Consider the following 16512-nt stretch of genomic DNA (forward strand, 5'->3'; position numbering starts at 1 on the left):
TTCGTGGCACCGGCGTTTTAGTTACGAACAAAAAGAAACAAAAGACCGCAGGTGAATTGTTCCATTGTTCAAATTAACATTTCTTTACGACTAGAAAAATAAATAGAAAAATCGATATAAGTTCGTGTAAGAAAAAAAGGATGTAATTTCGAATGATATACTTAATCAGAATATTGTAAACGCGGGTATTACTAAGTTGGGTATTAACTAAGCAAAAAAAAAAACCTTCCAAAACATCTGTCAATACAATCGCGATTCATAACAACAAAGAATATTATTATACAGAACTGACAAACTGAATGCGCGTCTGTCCAATAACAGAGTTCCATAGTGTCGACACAAGAACCTTTCTGTCGTACGAACACGTACCTAAAGCCATCTTTATTAGATCCCCTGAATCCCATTCGCGAGGCCCCCCAACCTCCACATAACCACTAACGACGGGAGACGGGGGAGTTCTTTTTTAAATGGTGCCGGTACAACGTCGTGTTTGTGAGCGAAGCACCTCCACATTTTACAACCGAATTGCAATTATGTATTCGCATTCAAAGGAAGCCTTGTCGCTTTGGATTCAAGGAATATTTTCCCTTGCCGGATGCGCGAGTTATTGCGGTCGTATACTGTTGAAGGAAAACAAGGTTGTGAGAAGTCGTGAATGCTTGATTTGATGGTGGACGGATAAGTGGTGATTGTTGGGACGAATAAAGAGCCCGTTCAGAACTTTGTACCGAGAAAGAAGTAAAATATAGTTCAAGGCTGACTCGTGCAGACAAATATAGAAATAAAGTAGTTACTGAGAAGCTTTGGATTAGATTGAACGTTCAAGTGACTAGATAATGCAACTGAAACATGGAGGATAGGATTAAAGAGGACCATCTCAGTGTATTCAAAAGTGTCCGCTGAAACGTAGCCAATAAAGGTGGCGCCACAGTAGCAAGTGGAAGGATTTTAACAACAGCGCCATAACTTCGCTCTGTTTAAAACTGCTTCATATCCTACACTAGCGGCCCGCTCCAGCGTCGTTCGGGTCTTTAATAAAAAAATCCAAATTAACAATCATAATACACACACACCAACCCTTCTATTTACGTCAGCTTATTAAAAAAAAGAGAATTTTAAAGGTAGTTTTGAATAACCTTGGGTTACATTATTGGAGTTTTAGCAAGGGTCTCTATTTTTTTAAACAAAAGAATATAGCCTTTGTCACTCGGGGATAGTATAGATTCCAAACAGAATGTTTCAAATCGGTTCAGTAGTTTCGGAGCCTATTCAATACAAACAAACAAATCTTTCCTCTTTATAATATTAGTATAGAAGTATAGATTAGCGCTATTTCGGTGAGTCTACCAACATTTGTACCACATGTTGTTTACAGGCGGACACTTTTTCAACTTGTCCCCAACACAAAATGATGCTCCTTACCATAAACTCATCATTCTCCTGTCCTTCTCCCAGTCACCTGGGGTCGGCGCAACATGTTTTCTCCTTCCATGCTACTCTATCGTATACCATTTCTTCGCTCACTCCCCTTTTACACATATCTTTCACGCAATCTATCCATTTCTTCTTAGGTCTACCTCTTCCTCTAAACTTAAACTCCATAGACTGAAGGTACAAATTTAATATTTTTTGCCATTACCCTATTATTGTTTAGATCTGTCAATGATTACAGATATTTCTTTGTACTCCTCCGTTGTGGTAGCTATAATGACGCAACTTATAATCGTGAATACAAAACTGAGTGATGATTTAATTACGTGTGGGAACTGTAAATACGCGTTAATTGACAAAGTGCTCAAAGAAGACGCGACAAAATTATTTAGACCCGCCTTCCGTAGACAGTTGGGTGTTCGGCGCGTTCTCGTCACATTGGATTTTCGTTACTGTGACCTACTTCAATAATGTACAGTCGTCTGTATTAATTTGGACTGTTTACATTTGTTCTGATGAAAGGTTTCTTTTTTTTTGTTACGTAAAAACCGTTTACCTTATTTTTATCTGTGTCAAATGCGTTTAGATTCGATTTCTAAATGTAGATTTTGTAAAAAAAAGCCGTGTCAGAAAAGACGTTTTTTTTTTTTTTTGTGTTGTGCGTTACAATAACAATAAAAAAAAAAAAATTTTACATTAAATTTATAGTTGACAATAAGAAATGTTAACAAAAAAGAAATGCTACTTCAACAAAACAAAATAAAAATATCATCAATCATCAAGATCATTAGCGACATCAAAATCGGTTCACGTGAACGTCCCGAGGTAAAACAAAAACAGTAATAAAAATAGTCGAATTCAGAATCATCTCATTTATTAGAAGTCGGTTCAATGTTACAGTCGGTACAGTGACCTTTTTTAGCTTCAGGAATAAGAACGGAGAATATCAGAAAAGCAAATCTATCTAAAAGCAAAGCAGAAAAAAAATCTTGCACAATGACGTCATCGTTCAAGTATGCCATTGAAATCTTAGAGCCGCGTTATTGAAAAGGCACAATCCTAATATCTCGAACTTTACCGATTTTAATTATTGCTTTATGTAACGTGGGTAGTATTGTGATAAATCTACCGGTGCCTCACTAAGCCTTTTGGTTTTAATAACCCGGGCTTACTTTAGGAGTATAAATAAGCAAAGGTTGCATAGGATATATGTATAATAATATGTATATCGAGGAGTGAAAGGCGACATTTCACTTAATAGGCGACATTTATCTTTGTAATTAAAGGTCCGTTTTGTTTTGTATTAGTAACAACAATTCGATGTTTTTAATTGAAATTCAATTAAATTTAATCCATTCAAATAGCCGAAGAAGACGTTTTCTGTTATAATATTTTTTTCAAATTTCAAACTTTATATGGCTCTCTGATAAAGCTGCAAAAATGTCGCTTAAGCCAATAGCCTTTATTATAGGCAATTTCACCCCTCGATGTGTTTTCTAATTATTATTTTTTAATAATATCTTGTTCTTATTGTTCTTATCCTTATGTATCTTGGTTCTTATTGTATGTATGTATATATTTCGTATAATAAGGTATTGTCAATGGTACACCGCAACATACCTACTATTTTTTTATATTTTACTAGCTGACCCAGCAGACTTCGTAGTGCCTCAATCGATAAATAAAAGTCCTAAGCTTTCGTATAAAATAAACTTAAAACAAACAAAAGGAATCCGTCCGACGGGGGGAGGACATCAAGGGAAAGTTGTTAGTTTTATTTAATTCCAAGAATTTTCATATTTATCTTCCTTTTAAACCTTCTCTGGACTTCCACAAATAATTCAAGACCAAAATTAGCCAAATCGGTCAGCAATTCATTTTTATATATATGTATATAGATAGAATTTCTCTAAATTAAGCGGTTGTCTGGAAGAAATCGCTTTTAGCGATAAGATGGCCTATTGTACAAATGTATCTGCTTTTTGGCTGTTTTTTTTAATGTAAATTATGTTTGTGTATTCTCTTTCTGTCTCTAATCTTAATCATATAGTATTTATTCTTTTAAATGCTCATTTGACAGGAGAACTTTTGGCGGGAATGCAAAGAGCGACGTTGTATGGATATTTAGTGTTCCTTCAAGTTTCAATGTGTGATAACGGTAGTTTATTAACGGTTTAGTATCTGTGAAAGTGCACAAATGTCGGAAAATGAAACAAAACTGCTAGACGTAGCTTCTTCATAGGGTTCTTCTAAAAGGTCCACTGAAAAAGTTTCAGTAAATAACCCACATTTTATTGAGACTTTATTTCAGCCCATCTCATCTCGATTTATTTAATTTCATCCCAATTGATAGAAGTTTCAAATTAATCAACTTCATCTAAGTTCGCTTCAAATAATTTTTCATATTACTGGAATATAAGAAGAAAGTTTAGGACTTGCCTTAAAGGTCTCATTACAAAACCACAATAAAAAAAAAAGATTTGACAACTCTCTTTTTCTGACATCGCTGTCACTCACACCTTGTTTCCTATTACGGTGTTGTCACCATCGAAAATAAGTTAATAGTCCGACATTTATGTACGTATTTAAACTAGCTAGATCAAAATAAGATAAGGTTGTATTATACTGTTGCTGTGGAATTTCTATAGTACTCTTGAATGTTGACGTCATTGTGCATAGACTAAAGTTTCTCTAAATTATTTTTTATTGTTATATGTCATTGTAATACATGTAAATATGTGATTATTATTTTACATTTTTCTGTATCAGGGGCATTCAGGGGCCAATAAACCAACAAGTATGTATGAACGCGAGTATTGTGTGTACAGGTATAACACATGTATTTCGAAAAAAAAAAAAAAAAATTTTTTTTGGTTGCCATCATCCAATAGCAACCAACTGTGCCAGTCACGTGTGGAATGTACCTGACCTTCATCAATTGGATGAGGATTACAATCAAACTGCATAATAAATATAATTTGATACTATTAATTAATTATTCGTTGTTTGTCTGTGTGAATTTAAATAAATTCGATACATAAATAATGATGATTTTAGCTTTTATTTTAGCTTTTAGTTAATCTGGTATCTTTCGATTAGTTTTCCTTAACTTCGGAATGTTTTTTTTTTTCATGTTCATATAAATATTTAAAAATATACTTTTAATGTTATTCAACATGCACGAAGATGCGAAACTTTTAACCTTATAGGTTTTTTGTATAATTAATTTTAAGCTGATGTGCAATATGAATTTGTTTGTATGTTTTTATTGTGCATTTGGTGTTAAATCGTGGGCAGTGCGTGTCTAACTTTGCCTTCTTTTGATTTTTAATGTAAGTTTTAGTTCTTTAGGTCTCTTATTAATAGATATTGTGGCGCTTTAGTAATAAAAATCGACATAATTATTTCAATAGGCCACGTAGGGCTCAATAGCAGTTAGTTTTTATTTTTTATTCCATAGATGAGTGAGAGACGAGCTCACAACCCATCTGGCGTTAAGTGGTTGCCGGAGCCCATAGACATCTACAACGTAAACACCGTCACCTTGAGATATCAGTTCTAAGGTCTCAGTATAGTTATAATACTCAGTATAGTAAAGAAAGATTACTTGTGGCCCGGAGGCCTTTCCAGTTTCACCAGGACAGATGGGTAAGCAAAGGCTCAGCCAGGAGGGGTGGGATTTGCTAACAACTGCCCGAGCGCCTTCGAAAGAGACCTAACAACTCAAGAGCAATTGCTTCGCGAATGAATATATTGTATCTGTTTTTCAAATCGAATTTAGTAAAATTAACTATTTCAATTTTGAACACACAATGTACTTTACTGATGTTTTAATCAAATCCATAACCCGGACCGGTTATTAAGCGAACCTCTCGACTGAATAAACATAAAGTCATTAACATTGTTAGTATATATAATATCTGTTGCTCCCATTTTTGCATTACAATTAAGTATTTAAGAATTTTTTCTTTTAAACGTGAGAACCATTGAGGCTGGGGTGTGCGTATTTTATACACGTTTTCTTTATCGTGTTTTTGACACTGACGATTCTCGTTCTCAAAGTGGGGCCCGGCGGACCGTGCCAACCGGATATTCCACACCGCCGCGCCATGTCGTGACATTTCGTCAGAAGTTTTCGATGCCATTATTGAGTTTAATTAGTGTTAATTGCAATTCTGCGTATTCGTCAAATGGATTCGATAGTCTCTTACCGGATTATATTTAATGTACTGTTATTTTTTTTCCTTAGATGGGTGGACGAGCTCACAGGCCAACTGGTGTTAAGTGATTGCTGGAGCCCATAGACATCTACAACGTAAACGCGCCACACACCTTGAGATATAAGTTCTAAGGTAAAGTTACAACAGCTGCCCCACCCTTCAAACCGAAATGCATTACTGCTTCACGGCAGAAATAGGCAGGGCTGTGGTACCTACCCGTGCGGACTCACAAGTTAGCGACCCTGACTGTTCCGACCGAGGGTCGTGGTTTCGATTCCCACACCGGGCAGACATTGTATGCTGAACAGGTTTGTTTGCTCTTTATCTGGGTGTTTTTTATCTATAACATGAATATATTTAAACTGATGTATGTATGTCAGACTCTGGTACCCCCATAACACAGGGACTCCTAAATTCAGGCTGGAGGACCGTGCGTGATTTGTTCATAATTATTGTAATTATGATTATTAAAGTTCGGTCCTCTATATACATAAAAATGAATTGCTGTTCGTTAGACTCGCTAATACTCGAGAACGGCTGGACCGATTTGACTAATTTTGGTCTTGAATTATTTGTGGAAGTCCAGAGAAGGTTTAAAAGGTAGATTGAATATGAAAATGCTCGGAATCAAATAAAAATAACAATTTTGTTTTCCCTTTGATATGTCCTCCGTTAGACGGATTCCTTTTGTTTGTTTTAAGTTTATTTTATACAAAAGTTTAGGTCTTTTATTTATCGATTGAGGCACTACGAAGTCTGCCGGGTCAGTTAAGTAGTTTAATATTAATTACAGTTGACTATTTGATACGTAGCGAGAGGAAAACCTTTTGTATTCGACAAAATTCCAAGAACAAGCTTCAGTTTTTACTAAGCGTGGGCGGTTCTTTCTTGTTCGTCGATCGTATGAGTCAGGTGATATGGGTGTGGGAACTTAAATATCGCGTTTTGACGCTAGTTTCACGTCGACGACCAGCGCGATTATCTCGATCGCGCTATACACGGTTCATTTCGGATACTATCTCGTCGAAGCGGTTCCAAACGTAGCCCTAAAATTGGACGCAAGCCAGCGCCTAAAGTCGGACCGCGGACATGATTCAACTACAAACTAGTGTTTACTCATCACAATTTCATTTTTACGGCGTTCTTTTGAGCACACTGAGTTCCTCGTTGAATCTCAGTGGATCGCGTTTCCGATCCGGTGGTAGATTCTACGAAGCAATACTCTTGCTAGGGTTAGTGTTAGCAATAACGTCAGGTTTGAGCCCCGCGAGCTCAAATGGTCTCTCAAGATCATTAGCTAAGGTAGGAAAAAAAAGGCGTTCTTTATACGCGAAGCCGCCGCGCGTAGATAACCTTGCCAGGTCCATTGCGATCTATCTGACCGCGTTCACTCGAAAAAGCGGCCCGAAATGACCGGTAATCGCTGTTCCGATGCGAGATAAGACCTAAACGAATATGTAACGCCGGTCCTCCCACGACCGAGCACAATAAAAACCGGCTCCGGCCCTATTAAATAAAAAAATAAAAAAAACGGGCAATTAATTTTTTTATTTTTTTTTATTCGCGTCCGTTATTCACGGCGGCGACAGTAACAAATGACACGTCTGCACGGATTGAAGCCGTCCTCGCGAGCTCGCACCGAAACATTCCGGTCATATAAATTCCCTATGTAACGGGATATCGAGTTATGTAAATCTTAGCCGAATTTTATGTTGCATCTGCATAATTTTTATAGCGGGGCTCTTAATTAAATTTTTCGATTGATTCGAAACACGGACCACGTGATCTCCATCCGAAACTTATGTGAATGCACTACTTATGTTTTCACAGGGCGATTTTAATTCGTTTTTCCGTTGATTCAATTTGAAGAATCTTTTAATACGATCACGAATTCGTTATTTGCGATCGAATTTCCTATGAAGCCGGCTGCCACGGGGAACGTAATCGCTCCGATATGGTGTCGGGTGGAAATCGTGAATAATATGTTGCCGGGAATCGATTAAACTTTAGTTCTAGTACCGGAACGATGATACCGCAACCAGATAAGGGCCACGGCCGAGCGGCCCGGAACCTTTCGTCCGAGCCAATCATCAGTCCTGACGGGCCCTAATCTCTTGAAACTTTTACGAGGCAACGCATGAATAATTCCCGAGAGGAGTAGCTATCGATCGCACACGTCGAGGTTTTTATTTATACGGCGCGGGTGGGCGAGGCGCATATTAGTAAACAGGCGCAGGCGCGTCGCAGGCGGACACTCACCGACTTGCAGCACGTTCTCCACGCAGCCGGCTTCGAGCAGCTTCAGGCCGCGGCAGAAGGCGATGTTGCGGTGGTCGTCGGGAGGCGCCCGTGCTAACGACGAGTACATGCAGATGTCTCGCTCGTCCCGCGGGAACGACCAGTACACGACACGACGCTGTACCGGTTCCGGGATGCGTTCGTAGCGCTCCTCGATCCGCTGAAAGGGAATGTTTGCGGCCACTATCTTGGCGGTGATGTCGAGTAGGGTCGGCGGGGCGCGCGGCCGGCAGCATGCGCGCGGCGACATGGCGCTCGCTTGGCCGCTCGGCGCGGACTGACTGCTCTCAGCCCCCCCTGCACCACACCTCCTCGTTTAACCGATGCCTGGGGAGGTGCGCCCCAAATTGACACACCGCGATAAATTATTCATTTGGCAGGCATAATGTGCGATATATTATTAAAAGTTGGCATTTTTATATTGTTCTGGGCGCTTAATATCGATGAGTGGGAATTTGAGTATCTTTCTACGATGCTTGAAATGAGGTGAACTTGTCGATTGGACTTTTTAAGGTTTTAACAGTCTTCCGATTGAAATCATGTTTTCGTATCCAAATATTTTTATATATCCATGAAAGCCAGATAAGTATATGGTTAATCTGGTCATAGGTGCTTTCGTTTTTGAATATCAGGGGCACAGTTACGTGTGATTCCTACTGCGGGGAAAACTTTTAAAATTTCATATAAAAACATTCCGTGCTCCGTAAAGGTCACGACCCTCAGAATTTAGTAACACGCTGCAAGGAGGATGAAAAACAATCAAAAAAATACAGTCGAAGATAGCTCATTCCAAAACTTGGTGGTATGCAACGCTGGAAAGATTTGATGCGAAACTCAGCAGGATGATTCTAAGGGGAAATGTAACAACACCGACCTCTTCAATAAGTTCGAAGAGTATGGAAACATTGACTTTGACAAATAAGGGGCTTACAGTATCGAGGCCTTGTGAAGAAGTATGATTTCAATAGCGATTTCAGAGGATGGATTCGAGACCTAAATAGTCAAGAAAGCTTATATTATTCACGTACCACGGTGCCTGATGATTAACCTAAGAAGCAGAATTGTTAAGATTTGTAGAGAGACTATGTAGGTGCGGGCTACATAAGCGGTGCCTATACTTGCATGAGCTATAACCAAATGTACGCAAATTTGATTTTGTCGTATTTTTCCAAGCGAAGAGTTAACTCTACTTGAAAATCAAAGGCTTTTCCACGATAAAAGCAGCGATAATTCAATATTTCCACGATAATTATGGACTGACTATGTGAAGTTATGATGCCAAATTGAGCTTCCTGGCTCAAGACATCAACTGGCGTTCTGCTTCTCAAGCCAGAAGGAACTCGCGTTGAGGATCATCATTGAAATTCTGAGATTTTCGTCGAGCCGACTTTAATGAAAGCACAGTCCAAGAGTAACACGAATGCCGTCATTTAAATTGTATTGGGGAATGGCTGTCACCACCTAATTTAGAACTTAATACACATTCGTGGCAGAAATGGGCGGGATAGCGGTAGCTACCTGGTTGGCCGATGAGTTTTAATGTTTTAATTTCATACCCTATTCTTAAAATTAATCAAAAGATGCACGCGTGATTCCGGTTTCATTACATCGATTAAATCAACGACGTTTCTCAACATTACCAATAAATATACAACATAAAATATGATCTATTATATTTTTTGGCATTTTCCTCCTCACCTCGTTTCGGGACTATTTACAGGATCTATTTTCAAAATTACTTGCAGCTTCGAATATAAATGTTTTTCATAGGAATTTAATATAATTCTATAAAGTATAATCTCTAACTATGTTTCAGTAAACCTTTGAACATAAATATTATTGAATGACTTAAATGTATGGAATCATTCAGTTCAGGGCAGTCAATTTATCAAGTTAGTGATATGTATATATATTAACTGATAAAAATCTGTGAAGCAGGAAACGCAAAAGTAATGACGACTGTTACGCATTTGCCTCGTCTCCTCACGTTATACGAACGAAGGGGAAAGGAGTACGGGGCGCGGAGGGAGGCACCATTAACAGCTGATGGCGGAGACGAGCGGGGGGGGGGAAGACGACGTCAGGTGTCCGACCTGTGCCCTCAGCTGTGATGCAGTGAAGCGCTAAAGCCGCTGAATTGAGTTACTTTTGTTTATCTCTTGTTTTTTTTTTTTGTGAACATTGCCTTCGGAAAACCAGTCGTTTGAACGATTAGAAAGCGTGAAGCACTTGTTGCTGTAATCTGTATAAATTTGTTGGACTGTAAATTGCTAAGTGCGTGATTAGTGCTGTTGTGATTAAATACTTTGTGTTTTAAGCACGTGTGTTCAAATTAACTTCAATTTTTTAATTTGCCTTTCTACAATTTGTTTATTTGCTTTTTAGTTACAAAAAAAAAAAAAGTATTTTTGCATTAAATTATTTGAATAAACATTATTATTTAAACGTTTATCGTATTTAGAGTAGATAAGAACGAAACGTATAGCTAAAAAGTAGCGCACAAAAGCGATAAACACACGCAGAGAATAGAAAATAAAAAGTCGATCTGAAATCTAAATTGTCAAGCGCTTACTACGCTTAATGTTTAGCTTTGGCGTCTCGGACGGACGACACCGAGGAAATCCCGACAACTGTATATATGTATAACGTATAAATAGACTGTGTACATAATAATAATACCGAGTTATGTCGAAGAACAGCTGATTTTACAAATGAAAGTGAGTTTAGTCTTACGTTTATACTACGTAGGTACGTGTTTTTTTAAAGCTACTAAAGACGTTTACGTGCCTAGCGAAACAATTTTTTTTATTATTATTAAAAGACGAATGCGAATGACGTGATGATTCCCGCCGATAATTTCAGGTAAACAAGATGCAATCGTTCGTTATTGACATAGATAATACACATAAATTAGTTATACCAATCAGTCTTCACGTCAAAACGTGGTATTCATGTCATTACGTGTGATGTGGCGATAGTTATCAACACAAGATATTTGACAGATGCCTGAATCTCGCTTACGACGTTAACAACATTCAGGCCGTCGGTCTTTTTATTTTTTTATTGCTTAGATCGGTGGTTGAGTTCACAGCCCACCTGGTGTTAACTGGTTACTGGAGCCCATACACATCTATAATGTAAATGCGCCATCCAACTTGAGATATAAGTTCTAAGGTCTCAGTATAGTTACAACGGCTGCCCCACCCTTCAAACTGAAACGCATTACTGCTTTACGGCTGAAATAGGCAGGGTGGTGGTACCTACCCATCCGGACTCGCAAGAGGTCCTACCGTCTGTCCAGTCTACCGAGCAATATCACCCGCTTGGTGGAAGATCTCCCCTTTTTCGTATACCTCCACAGATAGCAGCTTGGTAACGACGGATGATAGATTAGCGAAGCCCAGCTCATACCAGGACTAGTGTTAGCAACTATCTGAACTTGAGCCCGTGATCTCACCTTACCAAATTATGTAACTGGATTATCTTTGGCTACCAGCGATCAGGTGAGGAAAAACAACATAAAGTTCTCATTAGCGTTCTTCTAGATTCAATATAGAAGACAGTTCAATAGAGATAAACTGTTTGAGTAAACAGGTTCTTGAGTGGAGACCGTGGATTGGCAAACGTAGTGCAGAATCCCTCAGGGTCGGTGGAGGGACGATATATGCGGAGTTGTTGGCAAGAGCTGGATGAGAGAAGCTGAGAGATCAGCTGGAGAGGCCTATGCCTAGCAGTGGGCTGCTATAGGCTAATGGTGATAGTTGCGCGGTAGAAATCTTCGGATGAGACTTCGGATAATACGCGCTAACGTCATGATTGATGACGTCCAATGTCGATATCTTCTGTGACATTTTTTTGTTCGACGTTAATGAATCATGCGCGGTAAAAAACATAAAGACTTTATGCCTTCCGTAAGTTTCGTGGTGGGGCGCGCTGCGAGCCCGCATATCCTGTCATGGCTCACGGCCACACGTCACGAGTCGCGCTTTATCCAATGATCAAGTCAGAAATAGCTTTCGAGCTTTAATATCTTTAAGCTTGGAAGGCAGGCCTTGTTTGTGTTCACCGGAAACATCGGATACTCTAATGCTTTAGATTGATTTACCCACGAGTTCAATGTTTCAATTGTTTTTTATCAATCAGCAAACGAACATACGGTGGCGTTAAGGTCGGCCTGTTGGTCAGTCGCTATGGGCGCTCGTGGACGCCAGCAAGGCCAGGGGCACAGCCAAGTCCTCGTCTACCGCTGAGCACTCTCTCTGAGCCTCGTTTGTCGAAGAACACGGGAAGAAGACAGGAGTTCATTCCAGATACGGATGGTACGTGGAAGAAAATATATCTGAAAACGCACTGTTGATGATTGGTCCCGAATAGTGTGCATGAACTTTGCTCTGGTGGCGGGAGGTGTGATGGTAAGAAAGAGATGCAGCGAACATCCCTAACAATTCAACAGTTGTATTGCACATCACCTGTCCCACCCTTCACATCTCAACAGATCACTGCTTCCCAATAGCAGTAGCACGATGGTAATTTATCCGTACAATGCGCTCTACATCCGGCGCAGCGACCTTTATTAGTGAGGACCCGTTTGAGTAGGAAAATAGTGGGTAGGAGAGTAGTTTATTGACTTTCCTATCTTGAGGACGGCGCTAAACATGCGGTCATTGACGGGTCCACTGGAGATAGTATAAATGAAGTTAGGAGCAGATAAATCTGCTTACCTACCCTCTTTTCAATGTATTTTCTGGTGTAGCCACCAGATCTTGATGAATCGATTTAGATAATGTCTAAAAGACCCAAGTTGGGTGTTGCTTGAAGTCGCAATTTTTGTGAATTTGGCTATACGGGTGTGATTAACACTTATTGTTATACTACTTTCTGTATGTAAAGAAACGTATGTGTCAATAAATGATTCGGCATTCGCATTTGATACGCGTTTATTTGATGGATCAGAATTGAGGAAATCTGTCAAAGAAACAAAGTAACTGACATAGCCTTAAAGATAAGCAAGCTGAAGTGGCAATGGGCCCGCAATATGTGTCGCAGAACTGATGGCCGATGGAGCAGACGCGTTCTGGTATGGAAACCACGTACCGGTAAGAGCAGCGTTGGGCGTTTCCCTGCCCGGTAGACCAGTGACTTGCAGTGATATGATGAAGAAGATTGGACGCGGAAGGTGGAGGACCGTTCATTGCGGCGGACTATGGGAGAGCCAGTATCAGTGGAAAGATACAGGCTGACGAATGAGTTTGAAATAGAGAGCCCTTTGACCGAAGAATCGAAGGCTGAAGAATATCTTGTTGGTGGTGTAGAGCAAACACGTCTTACTACCGATGTTAATGAAGACATTAGACGGAGATTTACATGACTAAACGAAAATCTTCAGTCTTCTGTCGAGACCGTATTTTCATCATTATCTACGCGTACGAATTAGCGGGCAAAGCTAATGCAAGATATGAAATACAAAAAGGTTTAATCTTTCTTCTATAAGTACCATGGTACATCCTTGTTTAATTACAGCTCTCGAAGCCCACTGAGTTTCAAGCCGGATCTTCTCAGTGGCTCGCGATTCCGATCTACTACCGGATTTAGCGAACCACTGCACCGCTGCCAGGGCAGATCTTGGCAAAGTCTTCTACCTCTCCTGCGTGCGTTAAAGCTAGCATAACTTCTCGAGATAATACTAGTAGGAGACAAAAAAAAATGAAATAGAGATGCTTGTTCTCACTGACTTTTTGAAATATTTAAAATCTAAGCTTATATAGCCTTGAGAGGCTAATTCAGCGGAACCTTAATTAGTAGGTAGCTCACGGAGCTCAAATCTGACGACGTTGCTAACACGAACCCTAGCAAGAACCGTGCTTCGCAGAATCTACCACCGGATCGGAAACGCGACCCACTGAGAAGATCCGGCGAGAAACTCAGTGGGCTATACATTCGAACATTTGGAATAAGGTTACGTCGAAATTTCCGAAATAAACTTCAATGAACTGGTAAACATTATACAATCGGCAACTCTTTAAAGAGTCCGTCGTATCGCAATTATGAAAGCGTTTGGCAATTAGCCCTGTCAGCTCATTGTGTTCAATGCCAATTGAAAAGACTTATTGTTGTGTGCACATTCAAAGGCTACATTCATTATTTGTGCCTCACGATTTGAGTTTGCGTAAAATCAGTCGAACTTTTTGGTTATGACGGTTTTATTATCTTGGCAGAGACAGACAAGACTCGTCCAATGCTGTGCCTGAAACGGAAGCCGGGCTTTCTCCATAGTCTCTTCACACTCGTCAGCTTTGAGCCCCGTGAGCTCACCTACTCGTTAGGTTATGCTGACATATCCTCTCAAGACTACCAGCTTAGAAAAAAAGGTCTCTTCACTCTTGAAACAGCGGTCGCGATTTTTTTAAGTATTCCCAACGCCTCATCTTCCTCGTTCTACACTGGCTGTCGTATAGGTACCAGATGAGAAATCTCGTATGAATCATTTAAAATGCCACTGCCTACTGATCGCATACAAATCCCAAGTACTTTTACCATATCAACTACCTTAACCTTCAGACAATTTTGTTTTTATTATTGTCCATAAATTTAAATATTTGCACGGTTAACATTAGAAATAAGATAATTTTATTCAAAGCTGCCGGACGACAGTCAGACTATCTCGAGATGCACGTAAACAAAAAAAAATACAAGTTCAATGATCTTAATTAATTGAATGTTTCCTAAAACATAACCTCTTTGCTCTTACAAAAGTCAAACGTCAGACGCTGACGCATTTAGATTGAATGTGAATCGAATTCGGCTTAATTCGGCGCTCAAAACGGCTCTGATGTCTTCTCTTCTAATAATTATTACAAACTAGTTGACCCAGTAGACTTCGTAGTGCCTCAATCGATAAATAAAAGACCTAGACTTTTGTATAAAATAAACTTAAAACAAACAAAAAGAATCCGTCCGACGGGGGACACATCAAAGCAAAAACAAAAATTTGTATTTTTAATTAAATTCCGAGCATTTTCATATTCATCTACCTTTTAAACCTTCTCTGGAATTCCACAAATAATTCAAGACCAAAATTAGCCAAATCGGTCCAGCCGTTCTCGTGTTTTAGCGAGACTAACGAACAGCAATTCATTTTTATATATATAGATAGATGCAGACGGTCAAGAAGAAATAAATACGTATGTATGTACGGCTTATAAAGTAAAATAAACAAACTTTAAGGTTGATTGCGATCAATAGGCTTAACAAATTAACGAAGCGAATGCCTGATGATTCATTCATTTCGTTCAGTGGGAGTGGAGGGAGCGGGGGGTGGTAATCAGTTACCGATGCCAAACATCAGTCGCAGTTCTACCGGTTGTTAATCCAAAAAAATGTCGTCTTTTTCGAAACAAATGTTTTGTATGTGCCAAAGTATAACTTTGTTCATTTGGATACGTGAAATATTCTCATTTAACTAATAGTTAACTAAAATCGCACTTGACAAACTGGTTCGACAACAAGGAAACAAAAAAAAAAGTTATCTAATTAAATGACAATGTGAACATAAAAACTAGAATAATCTTTTTTTAAACTTTATAAACCTAATTAGGATGTAAGTAAATTATTGAAAAGATAAGATAAAACTCTAATTAATAAAAGCCTGTTATTATGAAAAGATATCGACAAAATTTCATGTACCAAGTTTCGTTTATTTTGCTTTTAAATTATAAATATCGGCTAAAATGAAAAAGCCGTTTCCACGAAATACTCGAACAAAAAAATGTAATTCAATATTCCAAAAGAACACGAAACCAGTCTCGTTTACGAAACTCGTGCTTGCAACAAACATAAAATTTTAGGATGTATCCGCAGATCGATAACGCGTACCGAATTTAAACTGCCGTGTCCCCGCCATTTTTGTTGGATCTAATGAACTATTAAACTGCAATTTGGCTGCGCGATGGCTGCTAGGTGGCGCTGTGCGCACGTATTGATCGCGCGATGGGGGCCAAATATCTCGACATCAACTTCTGCCAAGTCACGGAATGTATTGCCAGCTATTGTGGCGAAAAATGGGGGGGCCGCGATGGATACTGAATGCCACCCGGCGGCTTTTGAGCTGAGCGCTGCAATGGGGGCACGCAATTTAAGAACTCCGGTTTTTTATGCGAACTAATCTGAAGTAGAATGGACCTCGTTCGGATCGTGAGTGTACGAGCCGTTCTAACTTGAATGAATAATAACCGTGCTTGTTAAGTTTTTAAGACGAAAAACGTTCCTGTTTTCATATAGGTACGGTATATGTGTAATCCAGGATAAATGCGTTATTTAATTTAAGGAAGATTTATTTATATTTTCAATAGTTTTGGGTAGGTATGTTTGGTGATTTTGTATTTTCGTAGTCATAAACATTTACTTACATGAAAGCTTAAGTTAATTATTTCTCTCTCTTTCTGTTTATACTGAAATAATAAAACTGGTGTGGATAGTAGTATCTTAATGGATTAAGCATAAACGAAAGAATCGTGACCAATTACTAATTAAAATACGATGAGCTAATCGAGGACGTTAAAATATT

At 39.1% G+C, this 16512-nt stretch overlaps 1 protein-coding gene and 1 long non-coding RNA gene across 2 annotated transcripts in view; both read right to left on the bottom strand.

The window, feature by feature from the left end:
• Positions 1 to 8241, bottom strand: part of LOC114239273 (zinc finger SWIM domain-containing protein 4) — a 98960-nt gene extending 90719 nt beyond the window's left edge. The window contains exon 1 of the mRNA XM_089735257.1: positions 7911 to 8241. Coding sequence (XP_089591383.1) covers positions 7911 to 8199 — 289 coding nt within the window. The 5' untranslated portion in view covers positions 8200 to 8241. The remainder of the gene's footprint in view (positions 1 to 7910) is intronic.
• Positions 1 to 16512, bottom strand: part of LOC149500810 (uncharacterized) — a 131826-nt gene that overhangs the window by 90719 nt on the left and 24595 nt on the right. The gene's annotated exons all lie outside the window — the stretch shown is intronic.

The sequence above is a fragment of the Bombyx mandarina genome, chromosome 19 (assembly GCF_030267445.1).
Source record: "Bombyx mandarina strain Sakado chromosome 19, ASM3026744v2".
Lineage (NCBI taxonomy): Eukaryota > Metazoa > Arthropoda > Insecta > Lepidoptera > Bombycidae > Bombyx > Bombyx mandarina.